This window comes from Microcebus murinus, chromosome X (genome assembly GCF_040939455.1).
Source record: "Microcebus murinus isolate Inina chromosome X, M.murinus_Inina_mat1.0, whole genome shotgun sequence".
In the NCBI taxonomy this organism is placed as follows: domain Eukaryota; kingdom Metazoa; phylum Chordata; class Mammalia; order Primates; family Cheirogaleidae; genus Microcebus; species Microcebus murinus.
This window is the reverse complement of record NC_134136.1, coordinates 104,212,964-104,236,997: the sequence shown is the minus strand read 5'-3', so window position 1 is coordinate 104,236,997 and position 24,034 is coordinate 104,212,964. Positions and strand designations below refer to the sequence as shown.

Sequence of the window (24,034 nt, the reverse complement as noted above, 5' to 3'; positions counted from 1 at the left end):
AAGAATCCTGAAAATATGTAGTAAGAGCCCTTAATAAAACTATTTCCTTTTATCCAGTATTTTTCCTTTTAGGAATCTGTCCTGTTGAAATAATTATAAAGTCAGGGGAAACATGTATAGGTAAAGATCTTCACATCATTGTTTACAATAATGAGAATTGAAAAAAAATCCAAATTTCCAGATATATAAAATAATAGGATATTCATGTAGATATAATATAGTCATTAAAAGGGTTTCTAGGAACCTTTAATAGGAACATAATGTGTTTACAGTGTAGAGGGTAAAAAACAAGATCCTTTTCTCTATTTCCCCCAAATTTCTACCATTAACCTATATAATTATTTTTAAAGCAAAAGCAAAAATTTAAATAAAGTGATACTCATGTTTAGATGAATAAGTAATTTTAATTTTCAGTAAATTCTGAGTTATAAAATACAGTATGTCTCACTAGGTCAAGGGTAGGGTGGATTTCTACAATTTGAAAGTCTGGGAGTGATGGAATATACCATCCTCTTCTCTGAAAGCTTCTGAAAGTGGGCTCCTGGCCATAACAGGCAGGCCACGTCTCTGAATTACATCCTCAGGGCTCAAACTCAGTAAGACGATTGTGTTTGTCTTTTGATTCCCTTGACTACAGCAGCCTGAAAGAACTAAGTCAGGTTCACCTCCTGGATTGACCTTCAGAATTATATAGTGTGATTTCTTGGCCTTTTGCCCAAAAAACTACTGTCTATATATTTGCTGATGTCTAAAAGTTATTTAAAATGGACAGCTTTCTTTTTTTCACATTTAAAAATTATACATAGATGCCACTTAAAGTGGAAATGCCAACCTGTAACCACATATTGATTGAAATTCAAACCCATCAATTTATGTATTTTGTATGACTTTAGTTTCCATTGTATATCTTTTCTCTAAGTGCTTTGCTTTTTAGTATCTTTTTCTTTCTACAGTAAAATAGTTTAAACGATCATGATTAGATCCTTTCCAGTTTGAGAAAATGAAGGAATTAGAATAGGAAGGACACAAAGGATGTAGAAAAGGGGAAAGGTAAGCATGGCCAGCAGATGGCAGAAAAAAGCAAATCTGCAGATGAAGGGCAAATCCATGAACTTAATGATTTTATCAAAGTTCATTAGTAATGAATTATATATATTTGTAAACAAACTAGAGAACCAATAGACTAGCAGTTACCAGGGTTAATTGGAATATGTGTAACATAGCCAGGATGCTCAAGTTAAGTCACCAGACATGTACCAGCTCAGCTTTTTGTAGTTCCTGATGATTTTTCTTATAGGATAGCTCATACAAGAGTTTTATTATCCTCTGGGCCATTGTTCAATTTGAGAACAGGTTGAGGCAGATCCCTCAGGTCTTGAATAATGAAATTCTGTTGAAGATTCTCACTTTCTCTTAAGAGTAGATACCACTTATAGGTTCCCTATCACTGGTGCAAGCCACACTCCTTACTCCCACTCATGACTCTTCATTCAGTCCCCCTTTCTTAGTATTTGATATCACATTTTAAAACTGTTAGAATCAATAGATTTTTTCAAATCTAGAAAGGGCAAAAAATTTTCTTTTCCTTTTATTTTATCATATTATAGGGGTATACATATTGTTAGGGTTACATATATTGCCCCTGCTATTCCTCCCCCTCACCCCTAGCCTTGCTAAAACATCAAGCGTGTCCAACCCCCAGGTGGTGCACCTATTTTGTAAGTATATATCCTTCCCCTCCTCCCCCCTCCCATCTGTCCAACACCAGATAAAAGTTTTCTTTTCTTTTCTTTTTTTTTTGTTGTTTAGAAAGGGCAAAAATTAAATCTTTAAGGAAGTGAAAAGTCAAAGTACATATTTTAAAAAACAAGTATATTTTAAGCATCTCGTGTCTTTAATATTCTCTCCTATCTTAACTTTTTTGATCAGTTATTCATCTACTAGCAACATTACCAAGGTAACAACAATACTAGCAACGTAGTTATTTCAAATCAGATGTTGCTCAAAAACTCAAAGATTAAGGTTCCATTTTTCTAGTTAGTGCATTATTTATCTGATACATTAAGAACCAAATCAGAAAATAAAAACAAAAGGTGTTTAAAAGAATACATTAGTTTAGTTGGTGGTTAAAGAGAATTCATGTTCTCTTTTTAGTGACAATAAAGGAGTTAAGAGTATTTTTAGAGCATTTTGATAACAGACATGTCCATATTTCTTCAAATGAATGAATACTCAAACCTAATTTGCATAAAATGTCTATATTTTAATTTGATGTGGTTAGTCTTTATGACTTTGTTAAAGAGAAAGTAATGTTTTTAAAAATAGTTTTATGAATTCTTCCATTTTATAAAACACTATAGTAGAAGGTAGAGGACAATGGGATTTATTTCAAATTCAGGGACAATAAAAAGAAGCCCAATGGGCAACCATCAACCATAAAATTCTTTTAATTATGTTTTCAAGTAAAGACATACATTAATTTTATTTTTGCCGTGTTCATTACAGATAACTGGTATGATAAACCCCCTCATTCTTGGCCCAAAAGTTTATAGTTTTGCATAATTTCTTAGATATACATCTTCCTCAGAGTTACTGAAAGATTTGTAGAAGCATCATGGCCACTTATGAGAATTTATATTTCAAAATTTCCTAATAAAGTAGCAATAAATCCTAATATAATTTAATATACCATAGCACAAATAAAGAGCAGGATACAATTTTAGTATATCTATTTTTTTCATTTGTGTCATTGTTTTAATGTTACTTATAGTCTTCCATCTCAAAATAACTATAGTATTACTTGCATGTATATAACATTAACTCAAGAGGCTTGAATTTGCCACCAAAGAAGCATATTAATACCCTAACTTGTATAAATCTTGCATATGTTCATGCCTCAAAGTTAGTAAATATAATCATTTTAAGTGTTAACAATCCATTGACCGCAATAATTTTGTATGTTCTAAACTATCATTGTATCTTTGTGCACTCCAGGAACCATAATAACATTGATAACTTAAGGGATGGGATACTAATTCTTTTTAGTTGTATATAATAAATGCCTTTTTACTCTCAAGTGATTAGTATAAGAAGAAATTCTTTAACAAACATGAATATTCAGTTGAAATGAGACTTTTGATAATCTTTTATACCACACCACTAAAAACAAAAAAAAAATTCTGCTGAACTTTATGATGTATATATGCATACTAAATTTCTCTTGCATAAGAGAATATAACTAAATGTACTATATATATTTATACTTAATTGGGGAAATTTTAATAAATTGGTATAACTGAGTATAGGTAAATCAGACTTGAAAATTTTAGACTAACCTCTAAAATAATTATGTTAGAATTCTGACTTGTGTCCAACTGAACATTTTATTAAGGCATATTTTACCCATGCCCTTATGTCCCCAATTTACTAGTCCCTTAGCCAAAAGTCAGTTGTTCACATTAAAAATATTTTAATTGTGATAATTATATTTATTTTAATGAATTTGTTAACTTTCCCCTAAATTTCAGAAATTGTATTTTAATTATATTAATAGTTATTATAAGTCAAATAGTTCTATACTGTCTGTTTTAAAAACAATTCAAACATTATAAAATGACACTATAGCCTATCTCATTTCTCAACAGCCATCTAAATAGCACATGAGTTTGTACAACCCTATGTCCAGTTAGGTCCTAAGGCATGTACCACGGGGAACAGAATGTGCAGGTATGCTGGCATTTGCTAATTCTGCTCACTATAAATACACATTGGTTAAGCTCAGAGCATTGCATCAGGTTACAATCTAGGCTTGTTAACCGCCAGAATGTATTGAGAAAAGTGTATTTATTAGAATTAAAGAATTACTCACCCAGCTGGGTCTCCTGAATTGTCAGTTTGCTTTCCACAGGATACAAAAGCTTGGGTGGCTTATCAGTCAGAGGAGCTGAAAAACAACAACAATAATAATATAGAGACTTACAGTTAAGCCGCATGAACAAAAGGATAGAATACAATTTATTTTCCAAAATATTTTTCATTCTCAAAGTAGTGTCAAAGCACTCTACTTTGTCATTTTTTAATGACACACATATTGCATGTAGCACCCTCAGGCAAGCTGAAAAGCGATTAAATTGTATACAAGTAAAATATAATGCTTCCAAATTGACAGTCACATGACACTAATGAATTACAGAATCAGGATTGGTCAGTTCTTAAGAACATATGCCTGTGCTTCATGAAACACTTCCAATTTCTATCTTGTTTATCTTTTAAAGGGCTGTCCTACATTTTTTTTTCTGTGTTAATTAAAGCTACACAGGCTATATGTGCCATGTCTTACAATGTCAATGATTTTTTTGGCATAAAGTTCTCTCATTCTTCTTAATTCCTTTCATAGTTCCTATACCTTGGATCATATCACCCCCAAAGCTCCCATTTAGTAATTACATTAAGGATTTCCTACGTATATATTCTCTAAATGGGTAGCAATGTGGTATAAAATCAGCACAAGTACAAGCAAGCACACCCACACCAAGGGAATATTTTTAAATGATATTTTCCAGTTATTCTAAACCTTTTAATTATTACTATTATCCATTACATTTTAGAGTATTTATTGCTAATTTCTAGGATATACTCTCTCTGATTTTAAGCTTCTGCACATCTGTTCTTTGTGTTCTCATCAATTTCAATTATCAGCCTACAAATCTAAGAGTTTGCTATTAGGCATCTTAAAGACAGTTTTCCCATTGCATACTTCATTCCTAGCCAAACTAGACTATCTAGACTTTAGACAAATAGTCGGTTCTCCTTCATTAAGCTTCCCCCCTATACCCCGCCTTTTCTGATTGAATTGCCTAAGTCCCTTGAAACCTGTCACTGCAACTTCTACTCTGTATCAAGTACAGAAATGATCAATTAAGGGTTGCTGAACTAAATGTTTTTGTTTTGAGAGTTTTCTTTCTTCCTTGCCAGGAGGACATGCCAGCTTGGTTGATAACTGGAAGGCTGATCTAGACAGAACTGCTAGGAGTTGGCCACATACACTTATTGCCAAGAGATTTAAGAAATTCAAGCTGCTTCCACAGTTTGTCTCCATCTCTCTTTAACAGAAAACACAATCAATACAAGGAGATGATGCACCACAAATAAGAAAAAAAAAAAGAATTAGTTTTGAGGTCTAGTTTGGGAGACCAACCTCACATATGATTAATAGCTTTTGTTCATAACTAATTGAAAGCATTATTCATTCATCTTTATTACTATTTAACAAGGGATGAAAATAAAGGGCAAAGGAAAGTTTGGGTAATAGGATGAGATCAATGGCTTTGAAATTCTTCTCAAAGATATTACATCACTCTGATTAACTTTAAATTCTCTTATTTCTTGCCTAAAGTGATCTTAATGGATTTTATTCTTCTACCACCTAATCAGCTTAATCATGTTGGCAAAATAGTTTGTCATTAACAGGTCAAAAAGCCACATTTATTAAACTCTGGCTATCAAATCATTTCAGTGAACTTCAAAGGCAACTATGGTATCAAAATAACTGGTTTATTCAGTAAATTAAGGCAGTTTATAAAATCTTGTCATTATGTGGTTATAAGTAGACAACTTGACAGTTTGTTATAGAAAGAAGCTGAGAGAAATGTTCCCTGTTTAAACACATCCCACACTAGTTTGTGGTAAGGGAAAAATAAAGATTTACAGAGAAAGATAATAAAATCCATATGTAGCACATTTGTTCAGAAATATAAAATGGTTTTGTGGTTCTCCACCCCAACCCACCACCCACTCTTGGCATAATGTTACATCCTTAAGATCTTTCATATTACTCTCATGTGGCAAACTACAAGTTAACAAAGGAATTCTTTGACGCTCAGTCACGGAATCATAAAATGTTAGAGACAGACAGAATTATGTGCTTAGGTTCTTTGATTATTAAACCATGTTTTCTAAAACTGTATGATTTGCACCAAGCCCCTCTGGGCAAGTGAACTGAAAATGGAGATGGGGGTGGCCCAATGGGCTTTGGCTTCATGCCTCATTGTGCCATCCACTCCTCTTTGACAAAAGTAGTTCTTCTTTCATTTATCTTATATATCAGTATTTCACCCAAGATGTTTACCAAACAAATTCAATTCAATTCAAATGATATAAATTAATATTAAACACTACAATGTACCAGACATTGTGAAAGGGGCTTTGGAATTTCTCTGGTTTCTTCCCTTATACCTTACAGTGCTCTGTATTTGAAAAATAATAAAAAAAAATTCTGGGCTGATTCAACTCTCTTGTTTTAGAGATCAAGGATCTGAGGTACAAAAAAATCAAATGGTTTGCCAAAGGTAACACAGCAAATTCAAACTGGAATTCTTGTTAGATCTTTTCTTCCCAATTCTTTGTTGTATGCTCCTTGAAAATTCTTTCAAGCAACTATCACATAGGCCTGTGCAAAGTCTCCCCTCAAGGTGTGTGCAATCTTTTAGAAGAGAGAAAACATGCAGCTCAGTCATCATAACCTAAATTAGAGAGTTCTTGCAGTGCAATCTGTCATCATCTGTGCCACATTTTGGTATTATGCTATGAAGGGTATCAATTAAACATATTTCTCATGTGATTTTCCTGTCTTTGACAGAAGTGAATGGAAACTTCCATATAACACAACAGCTGACCTGCTAACTTGACACATTGGTAAAATGACTGTGAAAAAGATAAGACGTAGCTCAGTTCCAGAGTCATTTGAAGGTGACCAATTCAGCTCATGTCAGAAAGATATGAGCTGAATTATCCATTATTTGACTGTTTCTGGTACATCATGATGTTTAATAAATATTAGTTGAACTGAATTGACAGAAAATCTGGAAAACAAATGCAAAAATAGTAATGACCAATTAAGATGAACACATACTCAAACACAAGACCCTCTTTATTTTCTGCATTGGCAAAGATAAAACTGGTGGGCAATTAAAACAAATTAAAATTTAAAAAGCAAGGTTGTTAGCATGAGACCATGACTTGACCAACTGGCATTTTATTGTCAAGAAAACGATTCTTCTTTGAGAACACTTCTTTCTTTCTCTAACACACACACATATACACATACACACACTCATTCACAATTTAAATCACTTGACAACTAAATAAAATCCAACAGTAAGCCGGGCGCAGTGGCTCACGCCTGTAATCCTAGCTTTCTGGGAGGCCGAGGCGGGCGGATTGCTCAAGGTCAGGAGTTCAAAACCAGCCTGAGCAAGAGCGAGACCCCGTCTCTACTATAAATAGAAAGAAATTAATTGGCCAACTAATATATATATAGAAAAAATTAGCCGGGCATGGTGGCACATGCCTGTAGTCCCAGCTACTTGGGAGGCTGAGGCAGTAGGATTGCTTGAGCCCAGGAGTTTGAGGTTGCTGTGAGCTAGGCTGACGCCACGGCACTCACTCTAGCCTAGGCAACAAAGCGAGACTCTGTCTCAAAAAAAAAAAAAAAAATCCAACAGTAGTGATATGAAGCACAAGATGATTTTGAATCCTGATCATATTTTGTCTACCAAAATACAAAATTATAGTAGAGATGTTTGTCTCACTAATTATGCATTAAATATAGCTTTGTATCCACCGATAAAAGTACTTTTGAGCTTTCATTTTGTTCTTCAGAACACTCTAATAACACCATTAAAGCTGATATAATCATTTAAAATAATAACAGATCTCTCTTACAGAGTTATTAATGTCTCAATTGCTAAAACTATTCTGCAGAGTAGAAGAGGAATTTTAAAGACATTAATTTGCTTACCAGGTGCCAGTTAGAAATATCTAGAAGTTGATATACATGAAGGTATGTACAGAATTGATTACTTATCTATAATTAGGTTCTCTAACTATTCATGAAGGAATGCAGTACCTCTTTTCTCCATCCTTTGTACACTTGAGTTACAGAATAGTAAAAAGTAGGACACCATCTTCCTAAAACAAAAACGACAACTGGCCAGAGTAAATAGGCCAGGATTCTTGAGTCTTTCCAATGTTCTTAAAGATGAAAGAAATTTGAATTATCTAGGATAAACATACCTTTCTCTGTTGAACAATCACCCCTCAAAATTTAATTTTAATCCATCACGTACTAATCCCTCACATATTATTGAGAATATTCAATACTTCTTAGCTACTTATTCTATCACAGAATTTACTCTTTCCAAACCATAGATAATTCTCATAATTTATTTGAACTAGTTCCTTTCTTTGCTTTGTTTCTTGGAAGAATCATGTTAAAGTAGGAAGATCATACACTTAGCTCTGAGGGAGACATCGTTCTAATAATTCCTGACTCTGCCTTTTGGTTTGGCCATTTGGAGAAGTTATTTAAAGTGTTGTAGTCTCAGTTTTCTTTTATGTAAAATATGACATAAATGGTCTCTCCACATGGATTGGTGTGAGAATTAAATAGGATACAGAATAAGTGCTTGCATATAGTAGATGAAAAATAAATCTGTTCTAATTATATCCATCAAAGTTTGGAACAATAGCATTTAGCAGCCTATGTAGCCTGATAAGAAAAATATTACTATTTGTGAAATAACGGACTGGATATTTAACCAAGGGTTCAAAAGTGGTTTTGACCCAGGTTTAAGAATCATTAATACTTCCCACATAAGTTGTCATAGCAGGGAAATTGATCTGTCCTCCAAGAATTCACTCTAACAAAAACATAAGTTAAAATGGTGTCATCAAAAAGATGGGCAATAATGAATGCTGGAGAAAATATGGAGAAAGGGAAACACTCATACACTGTTGGTGAGAATGTAAATGAATACAACCACTATGGAGAACAGTATGGAGGTTCCTCAAAAAACTAAAAGCAGAACTACTATGTCATCCAGCAATCCCTGCTGGGTACATACCCAAAAGAAAGGAAATCAGTACATTAAAAAGATATCTGCATTCCCATATTTATTGCAGCACATTTCACAATAGCCAAGATTTGGGATCAACTTAAGTGTCCATCAATGGATGAATGGATAAAGAAATTGTGGTACATATATACAATGTGATATTATATAGCCATAAGACTGAATGAAATCTTGCCATTTTCAACAACACAGATGCAACCGAAGAACATTATGTTAAGTGAAATAAACCAAGCACAGGAAGACAAATCTTGCATGTTCTCACTCAAATGTGGGAACTAATTATTAATATTAAAAACAATTGATCTCATGGAGACAGAGTAGAAAGATGGTTACAAGAGGCTGGAAAGGGTAGTAGGGAGGGGGATAAACTGAGAATGGTTAATGTGTGCAAAAATATAGTTAGATAGATAGAATGAACAATAATTGGTATAACAACAAAGTAACTATAATCAACATTAAGCTAGAGTATACTTTTTTTTTTTTTTTTTGAGACAGAGTCTCACTTTGTTGCCCAGGCTAGAGTGAGTGCCGTGGCGTCAGCCTGGCTCACAGCAACCTCAATCTCCTGGGCTCAGCGATCCTACTGCCTCAGCCTCCCGAGTAGCTGGGACTACAGGCATGCGCCACCATGCCCGGCTAATTTTTTGTATATATATTTTTAGTTGGTCAATTAATTTATTTCTATTTTTGGTAGAGACGGGGTCTCGCTCAGGCTGGTTTCGAACTCCTGACCTTGAGCGATCCGCCCGCCTCGGCCTCCCAAAGTGCTAGGATTACAGGCGTGAGCCACCGCGCCCGGCCTAGAGTATACTTTAAAATAACTAAAAGAGTGGAATTGGAATGTTCCTAACACAAAGAAATGATAAATGCCTGAGGTGATGAATACCCTAATTACCCTGAGTTGTATGCCTATATCAAAACATCACCTGTACCCTATACATATATACAACTATTATGTATTCATAATAAATATAAAAATTTTTGAAAAAGACTTTTAAATATGCAAAGCATATATAAGGATTGTAAAGGATGCAAAAGTAAACAAAACATATTTAAAGATTGTAAATCCTCACAGAGTTTAAAATCTAGATAATTATAAATACTTCCATAATTCCACTTCAAAGGCATTTATCAAATACTTAAAATAGTAACTACTAAATTATAGATAAAAGGATGAGTAAGACATGGAGTCATCCATAAGGATGTTTTTAGATGAGACAATATTTATGATGCATTGTGGTGAGTGCTATACTCAGAAATAATTTCTTTTGACCCCATTTAATTCTCAGATTTATATAGCTGACACTAAAACATGCTTTGTGGCAAGCATGACTTGCCACAAAGTCCACTGACTCAGTTCATTTTATAATAGGTTGTTTGCACATTTTTTTGCCTTAAAAGAATTGACAAACAACTGCCTGTTTTTATAGCAAGTTAAAGGAACTTGGATCCTCATAAAGCTTCAGCCTCTGAATGAGTCAGGAGTGGGATTTCAGTTTTGCTTTCTTTGGCCTGGATTGTTTTAACATTAGTTTCTAACAGTGGAACATATATCTTGTGAGATCTGTACCATGTAGACACAATCTCATGGTCCTTGGAGAAGAAAGAAATGGATAGAATAAAATATCGACATATACTAGGTGAATCCATCTTGGGGAAAACGGTTGCTTTATTTCTCACTTATCTCTAATGCTTTGGGCTGGCAAAATTTCTCCTTTTTGTTGCAAACAATTGTGGTGATTGACAACAGAGTCATGGAACCTCAGAAGCCTCAAAGAGTGAGGAATGATAAAGCAACTGAGCAAAAAAGGTACAGTAAGATCAATTGAGGAATAAATTAACAACATATACAAGATAACTTTGATCTAAGAGTCATGCCAAAGTGACAGAACAAATACTCCCAAGGAGAGTGAGATGTAAAATAAACATGTAAATGAACATATACATAATATAATGCCAGCTGATTATAAGTACTATAAAAATTAAACCAGGTAAAGAGATAGAGACTATTGCAGGTGCTATTTTAGAGAAAACCATCAGGAAAGTTCACTCTGAAGATAGTATGAAACATATATATGTGAAGGGAGGAAATGAGCCATGTGAATACCTGGAAGAAGTGTATGCCAGGCAGAAGGAAGAACAAATGCAAAGGTGTCGTTGAGATGGGAGTACACTTGCATGTTTCAGAGATAGCAAAAAGGCCACTGTAGTCATACTGACATAAGACAAGAGTGGCAATGATTTTAGGGAAAGCTATGTAGGCAAGGCCTTGTAGAACATGGAAAAGACTTGGGTTATATTCTAAACATAAGGGAATGCTTTAGAGATTTTTAAAAAGAAGAGAGCCCCTGATAGGATTTGTATGCCAGATATATCACTCTGGCATCTTGGTGTTCAAGTCTTGAAGGATGGAGGGGTGGGTGAGAAGGCAGTGAGACAGAGTAGAGACAAGAAGGTGGAGAGGAGGATATTGAAGCAGTCCACTGAAAGGCAATGGTACCATGGTGTTGGTGGTGGAAGTGGGAGAATTTTTTCTTTAAGTATTCACTTGGTATATACACCTAATAAGATTTACTAATGGACTAGATGAGGAATGTAAATGAATTTCCACTAGTTAAGGGGGATCACTAGTTATATGTTTGAGAAAATACATGAATGGGGGCATCATTTAATGACATGAGAAGGGCAGATTTATAGGGAAGTAATTAATATAGACAAGATTTTATAAATCAATTTGGCCACCTCACTTTATCCATAGAGGCTAATTTTACTATGGAACACTGATGTATATTTTGAAAAATTGAGCCACTGACTGATGACTCATCTTCTCCTTGTGATCCTTCGAAGGACTAAGGAAATGGTCTTAAAAAGTTTCATTGCAGGCTTATGTCATATTCATTTATTATGAGACATACTTTGGTTAATATCTACTATCTCTTACTGAATGTTGAAAAACGGAAAGCCTTTCCACTAAGAACTGTAACAAGACAAGGATGCCCACTTTCACCACTTCTATTCAGCATAGTACTGGAAGTCCTAGCCAGAGCAATCAGGCAAGAGAAAGACATATAGGGAATCCAAATTGGAAAGGAAGACATCAAATTATTCTGTTTTCAGATAACATGGTCTTATATTTAGAAAAACCTAAAGACTCCACCAAAAATCCTTAGATCTGATAAATGAATTTAGTAAAGCTAATGGATATTAAATCAACATATGAAAATCAGTAACCTTTCTATAAATCAATAATGAATTAGCTGAGAAAGAAATCAATAAGGCAATCCTATTTATAATAGCTACAAAAATATACCTAGGAATAAATTTGATATAAGAAAAACTACAAAGCACTGATAAAAGAAATTGAAGAGGAAACAAATAAATGGAAAGACATCTCATGCTTATGAAACAGAAGAATTAATAACATTAAAATGCCATACTGCCCAAAGCAATCTACAGATTCAGTGCAATTCCTATCAAAGTACCAACATCATATTTCACAGAAAAAGAAAAAAACTAAAATTCATATGGAACCAAAAACGAGCCCAAATAGTGAAAGTAATCCTGACCAATATATATATATATATATATATATATATATATATATATATATATAACTGGAGGCATCACACTACCTCATTTCGAATTGTAATGCAAAGCAATAGTAACCAAAACATTATGGTATTGGCATAAAAATGGACACATAAACCAAAGGAACAGAATAAAGAACACAGAAATAAATCCATGCACTTAAATCCAACTCAATTTTGACAAAGGTGCCAAGAATATATACTCGGGAAAGGACAGTCTCTTTAAGAAATAGTGCTGGGAAAACCAAATATTCATATGCAGAAGATGAAATTAGATCCTCATCTTTTACCATATAAAAAGTCAACTAAAAATGGATTAAAGTCTTAAATGTCTGAAACCATGAAACAAACAGAAGAAAACATTGGGCAAATGCTATAGGACATTGGTCTAGGCAAAGATTTTTTATGTAAGATCTCAAAAGCACAGGTAGCCAAAGCAAAAATAGACTAATGAGATTACACCAAACTAAAATGCTTCTGCACAGCAAAGGAAAAAATTAACAAAGCGAAGAGATAACCTACAGAATGGAAGAAAATATTTGCAAACTATCCATCCAACAAGGGATTAATAGCCAGAATATATAAGGAACTCAAACAATTCAACAGCAAAAACACAAACAATACCATTAAAAAAGGGGGCAAAACACTTGCATAGACATTTCTCAAAAGAAGACATACAAATGGCCAACAGGTATATGAAAAAATACTCCACATCACTAATCATCAGGGAAATGCAAATTAAAACTATAGTGAGATATCATCTTACCCCAGTTAGAATAGCTATTATGAAAATACAAAAAAAAAAAAAAAAAAAGAAAGAAAGAAAAAGCTAGTGAGGTTGCAGAAAAAGGGAAATGATCCTGCACTATTTGTGGGAATGTAAATTAGTATAGCCATTATGGAAAAAGTATAAAAGGCCATCAAAAAACTAAAAATAGAATTACTATGTGATCCAGCAATCCCTCTGATGGCTATATGTATACAAAAGAAAAGAAATCAGATTATCAAAGAGATATCTGCATTCCTATGTGTACTATGGCAGTATTCACAATAGCCAAGATATGGAAATTAATCTAAGTGACCACCCACAGGGGAATGGATAAAGAAAATGTAGTATGTGTATGTGTATATATAGGTATATACATACACACACATACAATGGAATATTACTCATTCATAAAAAATAATGAAATCCTATCATTTGCAGCAACGTGGATGAAACCGGAGGTCATTATGTTAAGTGAAATATGCCAGGCACAGAAAGGCAGACAAATATCACATGTTCTCACTTACACGTGAAAGCTAAAAACTGAATCTCTGGAGGTAGAGAGTAGAATGGTGGCTACCAGAGGGTGGAAAGGGACGGAGGGAGGGTGGATAAAAAATGTTGATTAATGGGTGCTAAAATATAATTAGATAGAAGGAATAAATTCTAGTATTCTATAGTAAACTAAGGAAATTATAGTTAACAATAAATTATTGTGTATTTCAAAATAGCTAGAAGAAAAGAATTGTAATGTTCCCAAGATAAAGAAATGATAAGTATTTCAGGTGATAGATAACCCAATTAGCCTGATTTGGTCATTACACATAGTATACATGTATCAAAGTATCACAAGTAGCCTCAAATGTATACAGCTGTGATCTATCAATTAATAGTATATCTAAAACTTATTTTTTTACTAATAGAATCAAGGCCAAGCTCATCGAAGTTATTAACACATTAACTGCCATGAGAGTTGTATTTAACTCAGCTAGTTTTAAGCCTGGGGTCCTGTGATGCATATGTAAATCATGTTTCTTCACCTTGGGAGCCATGGGAACTATTTTCAAAGTTGCACAGAAAACAATAAAAATAACAAATATTTCATTAAATTAGAAAGGATCATTTGTTTTCAAAGTTTTGATTCTATGTTTCTAATAAAACACTGTGGCCCCAAGGAAAGAAAATTTTCTTCTGGTGTGGCAGTCAATGGGTTAGAAACAATTCTCTAACACTGTCTTGGTTCACTACTATGTGGAACCTATTCAATTGACATATTGGATATCATCATGTTTGTTTGTTTGTTTGTTTGTTTGTTTATTTATTTATTTTTGGAGACAGAGTCTCGCTTTGTTGCCCAGGCTAGAGTGAGTGCCATGGCGTCAGCCTAGCTCACAGCAACCTCAAACTCCTGGGCTCAAGCGATCCTCCTGCCTCAGCCTCCCGAGTAGCTGGGACTACAGGCATGCGTCACCATGCCCGGCTAATTTTTTCTATATATATTAGTTGGCCAATTAATTTCTTTCTATTTATAGTAGAGATGGGGTCTCGCTCCTGCTTAGGCTGGTTTCGAACTTCTGACCTCAAGCAATCTGCCCACCTCGGCCTCCCAGAGTGCTAGGATTACAGGTGTGAGCTACCACACCTGGCCTATCATCATGTTTAATTTAGTTCTTTTCTCATTATTTAAAGAAATTTATTATGAAGTACTGTTCTAATATAGGAGTGTTGGGATTTATAATCATTTTCCAATATGTTGATAAACCTCCCAGGTAACATAAACAATGAAAAGACTATCTTCATGTTTTTCAGAATAGAATCATTCAAGAATACCAAAGGAAAAGCTAGTCAACATGGACATAAAGTTAAGGTTTATGCTCTCTATTCATTTTCGACTTTCTATGTTTGTCTTTTAAACCCAGCATATCTGCAATGGAAGCTTAGCTTGACACATTCAGACTCATGGCAAATTCATTAAATGAGATCCCATAATTTATTTGATCACCCACCAAACCCTGATTCTGATCAAATAACCTGAGAAAAACATAAAGGGCAAACAAAAGGCTGCCTGGGTAAATGTAGAATAAATAAAGGTAGTTTAACATTTTAAAATAGCACTTTTAGAACAATTGTTGCAGTGGATTTTGCATAAATGTTGTGGGAATGAATTCTAACTGATTGCATGACTGATTTCAACCATTTTAAATAAATTTGTGTGTGTAGTCAAAGCTACAGAAAGAAATGGTAAGAAAAATGAAACAATACCTAATTATCAAGATAAATTATGATGAACCCTAGGAAAAGGATGCTGATTGATGTAATAGCTATAATCAAGCAGGTGAGCATGGCAACTACTGTTTTCACTTCTGTTGACAGGCAAGAAAAAATTAATAGTCACTAATTAGCTTCTAGGGATAATAATCAATTCCAAGAAATTATATGTCCTATGAGGGAAAAGTATCTTTTCTCTAGCTATGAGAAAGTATACAAAATTATCATAGCATATCATTTTTTCTTTTTCTATTAGCAGATAAAAGGCCTTCCAGAAATGAAAAATGATAAATCCCAAGTTATTTAGAAATGCTTATTAAAAGAAAATTGTGGAATAGAAAAAAGGCACCATGTTACACTAAGAAAGTCAGAACATTTGAAATTCTGTGCTTGGCTTGGTATATCACAATAAGATATATTCCAAAGTACAATAAAATGTAATTTAATGACCTTCCAGATTATATTGAATTGCTTTGTTTATACTTATACTTCTGTAGAAGATATTTACATGTCTTGGCTTTCTGTTCATGATACACAATCCCGCACAGTTACTCACTGGCAATAGCTCTATGACAGTGGTTCTCAATTAGGATCATCACAACCGGTAGAGGTCTTATTTGACAATGGATGCTGCTAAAGGTCTTACAATGCACAGGAAAGCACCCACTCATAAGAATTACCTGGCTCCAGTTGTCAATATTGTTCAATAGTGCTGAGATTGAAAAACCCTGCCCTATGATAACCATATATTAAAAGTGGTCTTATTACCTATATTTCCAACCTGATTTGGACAAAAGACTTCAATTTTTCTGGTAGACAGCTATTAGAAACACAGAGACTGATGAAATAGAGTGGTGGAAGCTGCAGCCTGTGCTAAAGTAGAGTGAATGACAGCCATAAAAGAAGCCATGGAGGATCTATGAAACCTTGTGTAGACTTAGCACTCAGAAATATCAGGTATAACAGGGCACAAGGGAAACATGCAAGGCCCAAATGAGGAGAATTAATTCAGAGTCCCTATAAATAATGAGTAACCTACTCTACCTCCTTCCGAATCCCTATACAAAGAATGACCACCACCAAGGTCTCTTCCCCTCACCCAAACAACTAAAAATCAAGGGATTCTTTAAAAACATCAAAGAAACCATCTACTGCAAAATAAGAGAGGAATTCTAGAACTTCAGAAATAATTCTAATGTATTTTAAAACATTTAGATTTTGAAATATTATAGAATGATTTCACAGTAAACACTTCCTAATATATAACACTTCAATTAATATGGAAGTTATTTGCAATTATGGAACCCATATTTACTAAAAGAAAGTAGCCTAAAATCAAATTTTCTTTGTTAAGTGGCAATAAGTATTCAATAGACCTGGCTAGGGATTAAAAACAAAGTAACCCATGTAATATCTCAATTTATCATTAAATGTTGACATAGCACCTTCTGCTTAATTTCATTACCAAAACATTAAGTAGATGTGTTGTTAGTTAGAACTCTAAGCATAAATTTAAGCCTCATAAGACACAAGGACATAAATATAAGATTGCAAGTAAGGATATGCACAACGAAAATTAGTACTTATATGTTTTAGGGTATGAAGTTACACTACATCATTTCTTTTTTTTTTTTTTTTTTTGAGACAGACTCGCACCCTGTCACTCGGGCTAAAGTACTGTGGTGGTGGTTACATTATTTCATCTGACAGTTTTCTACAAAGAAATAGGCTTAGACATTTCTCCCAAAATGAATGACCAATAAGGATAGAAAGAAGCAAGAATTTGAACCCACTTCTTCTGATTTTAATGGTCACATACTTTCCATTTCTATAAACTGCTTTTAAACATTTGTGTTTTCTAACATGATTTCAACTAAATACCATGGTTTTCCTGGAGTCTCTGAGGATATCAGGCAGACTGGGAGGGGGTACTATTTTGATGGAGTTTGGAAACAGGGATAGAAAGGTTTGTGTAAATTTAATAGATTTCATTAGGACTAAACTATATTTGACAATAGTGAAACTTTTACTGTAGAATTTCAATAAGTCTGATCTTGCTTCCTTGAAAAGACTGGAAGAAAATATTATGTCTGTCATTGGCTCTCAAGCAGAACATTTTAATGATTACATGACTTGATTATGATATACAATTTAAGGCTCTCATTATGACATTATGATAGTAGACCAAAATAAGTTAGCCATTCTAGAAATCCCATTAATATTCTTACTAAAAAAGTGAACCTTAATGAGTATGTTCTCCATTGAAACTCAAAGTTTATGAATATGAAACAAAAATTTTAAAGTTTATAGTAATTATATGCAATACTAGAATTATCCTTTAGAATGTCATTTTATAAAAGCCCAAGTCATGTAAAAATAACTTCATTTTTGCATAAAATGTGAGAACATAAAGTTAACCAAATAATTTTACTACTACTACTACAATGCATTCTTCCAGATGAATTAAACTGCATTGATGATCAAGTTCTCTAGAGATATTAATATTATATTTGTTGAATGTTGATATATTCAACGTTAGCACTTGCTTTACCTTTCTTGATCTCTGAGGCTACACTGGGAAATAGCACAGGTTCCTTTGATATTTTATGAATTTAAGATAACTTCTATATACTTGGAACCCTGAAGTGTCAATATAACAGTAATATAAATATTGTGCATTAAATTATAAGCTGCTTTAATTTGGTGGCATTACTGCTTAAGAAATATACCTTCAAATAATTAGCTTCCCTCCCCTCCTTTCTTTCTTTCTTTCTTCCTTCTCTCCTTCCTACCTGCCAACCTCCCATTCATTCATTCATCCATCCATTCATTTTTCCTTTCATCATTCCCTTCTTTCCAAGAAATATATCTAAAGGTCTGAAGGCAGGCTGAAGTAAAATATTCTGTTTATTCTATCCTAGGTACAAGGAAAAAACAAAGTCCCAATTTTCCACTCATTCATTTGTTCAACAAATAGAACAGCTATAACTTACTTGCCTACATCATCATCACTTTTTCTTTTTCAGACTAATTGTTATCATTCATCTACCTAACATTATTAGAGAAGTCATTTTATAAAACATTATTTATCAAATAATAATCTTCTGCCAGAGAAGATTTTAAGCAGCTCGAACTGTAAAAACTTACTAAAGAGTTCTTATGGTGGTTTTCTATTGTTTCTTAAAATAAAAATCTATCACAAGCCATTAAAAACATGATTAGAATTTTAAAAAAAGAAGCACAAGAAAGAAAAGCATGCCTATGAGCAAGAAGATCAGGCATTCTTTAAATAAAACTTGCTATTCAAATCTAATTATGCTGCAAATACTGTTATATTACTTTTGCTATCAGCACATAGCCAAGAGATACTTGGTAACAAATGGAGGTTTGTCATTTTAAGCATTTTCTTTGCAGCACTGCAGGAACAAATCACAAATTTGTTCTTAGTTTCATTGAACACTACTCGTATTGTCAAATGAAAAGAAAATCAACAACAAAAAAGCCTGTTATAAACAACATGCAAAATGTTGAAAATGACTAAGGTTGGACAATGCATACGTGGAATTTCACTATGCTATTCTCTTTATTTTATGTCTATTATGGTTGACATTGTCCATAAGAAAAATAGTTATTTAAAAATATACTCATACTCTGGATATGAAAACTTTAGGGTTTGGTAAAATATTTTAATGTTATATATAGTGCATACATATACATAAGTATCTACATCTACATATGTCCATATACTGAAGTATAAATTCTAAATTTAGAGCCAAGTTTATAACAAGAAAATAAAATTAAATAGAATTGCACCCATGCCAGCTCAAAGTACTGCCACAGCTCTATTTGCTCAGCAAAATTTGTTTCTATTACATTTTCACATTTCTTTGTTTATAATAAATATAGCAAAGGCATTTTTACTTTACAAAAAAAGAATAGAAAAACACTAATACAACTCATCGGTTAAATACTACTGAACTATAAAAATACCCCAAATCTTAGTCTGTTAAAATAACTACCACTTGTTATTGTTCATCAGTCTACAAGACAGCTGATCTGGGCCAGGCTTGAATGATCTTTCCATGGCTCACTCATGCACCTGTGGTCGACTGTGAGTCAAGTATGTGGCTTTTCTCATCTTGGTTGGGCATGCTCACGTTTTTTACACTTTACTGTGCTAAGATTTTTACTCAGTAACTAATAGCAGAAAAATGAAGGTTTGTAAGCAAAGAAGTAATGTGATCCAAAGTAATTTTTTTTTCATATTCCTTTAAAGTATGGAATTATCAGCAAGCTGCTCTGCATTAAGCACACCAAACATTTTACCATTTCCCCAGTTCACCATTCTCTTGGAATCATTTGGAATGTCCTGCCTTTGCTCCTTCTAGAATGCTGTATCCCTCCTTCTTAAATCTTAACCCATCCTTCCATAACTACCACAGATGTCAATATTTCAGCTAAATTTGCCTGATTCCTGGTGGGACACCTAAACACAACCTCCTTATCTCTGTCCAGCCTTTAAGAAGCTAGGTTGTAATGTTTCCTTCTATACAGGTAACTTCCCCGTGAGATTCTAAAATCACTGAGAATACAGATTGCAGTGTTTATATTTTAAATTTTTTAACCTCCATTTCCCTATGTTTTTAAGTGTTTTCCATGACACATAGAAGAACATAGTAGATGTTCAAAAATTGTTTTTGAATTGACTAAAGAAAGGTTTAACTATATTTCATGCATCTATTGTAAAAGGCAGTAATTATGCACTTCTCTTTTCTAAAGATGTGCACTAAAAACTGTTCATTAAAATAATTTCTGATGGCCTATAGGATATGCTTCAGTTACTTTAGAAAACTTACTTATCTTTAAAATGCCCTACAGAAATACAGAAAAATGACTATTAACACCCTTTGAAAAATATTCTCATTTTTTGAAATTAAATTGACAGATAAAATTCTATGTATTTATCATATAAAACTTGATATTTTAAAGGATGTATACATTGTAGAATAGTTAGACCTAGGTAATTAATAAGTATATTATCTCAATTAGTTATCATTTTGTGGTAAAATGCAAAACATCCAGTCTTTTTGTATATATCAAGAATTAAATATATTGTCATTAACTATAGTCACTATGCTGCATAATAGATCTCTGGAACTTATTCCTCTCATCTAACTATAATTATTTATCCTTTGAGCAATAGCACCTCAACCCATCTTCTCTATAACCATCCCAGCCTCTGGTAATCATCATTCAACTTTCTACTTACATGAGATTAACTTTTTTAGATTTCACATATGGGTGAGATCATTTAGTATTTGTCTCACTCCACCTGGCTTATTGCTAATATTTTATTGAGGATTTTTGCATATGTAATCAAAAGGGATATTGGCATGTAGTTTTTGTTGTTGTTGTGTCCTTGCCTGCTTATGTTATCAGGGTAATTCTGGTTCCATAGAATGAGTTTGGAAATACTCCCTCCTCTTCAACTTTTTTTTGGATTCTTTGAGAAGAATTGGTATTAGTTCTGCTTTAAATATTTGATAGAATTCAGCAGTAAAGACTGGGCCTTTCTTTGATAGGAGACCCTTTTTACTGATTCAGTTTCCTTACTCATTATTGGTCTATTCAGAATTTCATAATTCAGTCTTGGTAGGTTGTATGTGTCTAAGAATTTATCCATTTCTTCTAGACTATCACATTTGTTGGCATATAATTTTTCACAATCTCTTATGATCCTTTTATGTCTGTGGTATCAGCTGCAGTGTATTCTTTTCATCTCTGTTTCTATTTGAGCGTTCTCTCTTTTTTTATAGTCTAGTTAAAGATTTGTCAATTTTACTTGTCTTTTCAAAAACCAAATCTTCATTTCCTTGATCTTTTGCATTTATTTTTCTAGTCTTTATTTCATTCATTTCTTCTCTGATCTGTTATTTCCTTCCTTCTCCTAATTTTGGATTAAGTTTGTTCTTGTTTTTCTACTCTGTAATATAAGGTTTATTTTTGAGATTTTTCTTCTTTTTTGTTTTAGGTATTTATTGCTATAAACGTTCTACTTGAAATCACTTTTGCTATATTGCATAGGTTTTGATATGTTGTTTTTCCATTTTTATTTTTCTTAAGAAATGTTTAAGTTTGATTTGTTCATTGACAAATTGCTCATCGTTAATTTCTTGAGGAACACATTGTTTAATTTTCATTTATTTGTAAATTTTCCAAAGTTCCTCCTGTTATTTATTTCTAGTTTTATATCACTGTGGTCTGAAAAGATACTTGTGGTCTGAGAAGATACTTGGTTCTTCTAAAACTTGGTAGCATTTGTTTTGTGGCCTAATATGTGATTTATCCTGGATAATGTTCCATGGGAAATTGAGAAGAATCTGTATTCTGCATCTGTGTTTGATGGAATGTTCTGCATATATCTGTTACATCCATTTGATCTACAGCACAGTTTAAATCTGAAGTTTCTTTGTTAATTTTTGTCTCAATGAACTATCCATTGCTGAATATGAGGTTGTTAAAGTCCCCTACTAATAGTTTATTGCAGTCTATCTTTCCTTTCAGATTTATTAATATTTGCTTTATATATTTAGGTGCTCCAATGTTGTACACATGTGTATTTACAATTGTGATGTCTTCTTGCTGAATAGAAAATGTTATCATATAATGACCTTTTTGTCTCTTTTTACAGTTTTTTGACTTAAAGTGTATTTTATCTGCTATAAATATTGGTATCCCAGTTGTATGAAATATCTTTTCCATTCCTTCACTTTCAGTCTATGCATGTCTTTACCAATAAAGTGAGTTTTGTGTAGGCAGCATATAAATGGGTCTTGATTTTTTATCCATTCAGCCTCTCTATGTCTTTGGATTGGAGAATTCAACCCATATACATTCAAGGTAATCATTGATAGGTACGAGCTTATAATGCCATTTTGTTAATTGTTTTCTGGTTGTTTTATAGACCCTTTCTTCCTCTCTTACTGTCTTCCTTTGTGGTTAAGTGGTTTTCTCTAGTAGCATATTTTGATTTCTTATTTTTTATTTTTAGTATATCTATTATAAGTTTTTGCTTTATGGTTATTATGAGGGTTACAAAAACATTTGTAACTACAACAGGTTATTTTAAAGTGATAACAACTTAACTTTGATTACCAATATAAATTGTTCACATTGAGTCCACTCCTTCCACACATTTTGAATTTTTTTAAATTTCAGTATATTACAGGGGAACAAATGTTTAGGTTACATATATTGCCTTTGCTCCACCCAAGTCAGAGCTTCAAGCATATTCATTCCCCAGACAGTGTGCACCAGAACCATTAGGTGTGTATATATCCATCCCGTTTTACCCCCTCTCACCGGCCTGACACCCAATGAATGTTACTACCAGATAAGCATGGTTTTATATCTGGGTTCTCAGTTCTGCTCCATTGGTCTATGTCTCTGTTCTCCTGCCAGTACCATGCTGTTTTACTTACTATAGCCTGCAGGGGTACAATTTCTGGAGAGTCTCATTTTGCCATGGTGTTCCACCCTCCACCCCTTCAAAAAATATTAATTACCAGCTTTCGTATATTTATATAAGAAATATGTCATTCTTCTTTAAATGATTTATGACCAAAAGTTAGTATATTCAGCTATTTCACTCATCTCTGGGGAAAAATATTTAACTTTTTTGTTTCTATTTCATCCACTTATAATGTCAAGATATTCATTCACTCAATCAACAATAGGTAAAAATTTGCAGTGATTAACCTACCGTTTTGGCTGGTGCTATAGAGCAAGTGCACATAAATACAAAATGAGATGCCCACACACAAGTAATTTACACTCTGGTTGAATAAACATAACCAAGAATTCAACAACAAATGACAGACAATGCTTAGTAATAAGATAAACCACATAGTCCTGGCTATGGGTGATTTTAAAATCTTTAGTTAAAAGAAGAAACAGGATACTAATCAGAGAGAGAGAAATTCATGGATGAGGGACATGTAAAAGGCACAGCAAAGTACCTGCTCCAGGTTACCTAGAAATGACCAAGGCTTTCCCTGTCTACCGTACTGTCTCCCACATACTCATCAAAGAATTATTTTTCTGTTAGTATGGGAACATACTATTAGGTGGGAAGTAAGATGACAGCATAAAGAAAATAAGATTCGGAAATCAATAAGCCAAGCAAAGAAGCTAAAAAGCTGTTTCAAGTGTGTCTCAAGTGAGTACAAGGTTAATGATTAATAGACCCCTTTATTAGAAACCCTTAAAAGACCTCTTTGTTTCCTTTGTTTGCAATGTAAACAACACAGACTTTAGAATCTGAAAGTCCTAGTTTCAAACCTTAGCTCTGATGCATTACCAAATTATTTTATGCAAATTGCTTCACACATTTGAAGCTTAGTTTCATCATTTATAAGATAGGTATAAAGTATATCTTTTGGAAAGATATATATATACACACACACACATACACACACATATCTTGAAGGCTTATTGTGAAG

General features: G+C 33.3%; 1 protein-coding gene across 1 annotated transcript in view; it reads right to left on the bottom strand.

Annotated features, from left to right (window-relative positions):
• Positions 1-24,034, bottom strand: part of IL1RAPL1 (interleukin 1 receptor accessory protein like 1) — a 1,316,165-nt gene that overhangs the window by 300,893 nt on the left and 991,238 nt on the right. Inside the window, exon 6 of the mRNA XM_012756926.2 lies at positions 3,869-3,943. Within this exon, the coding sequence (XP_012612380.1) occupies positions 3,869-3,943 (75 nt within the window). The remainder of the gene's footprint in view (positions 1-3,868; positions 3,944-24,034) is intronic.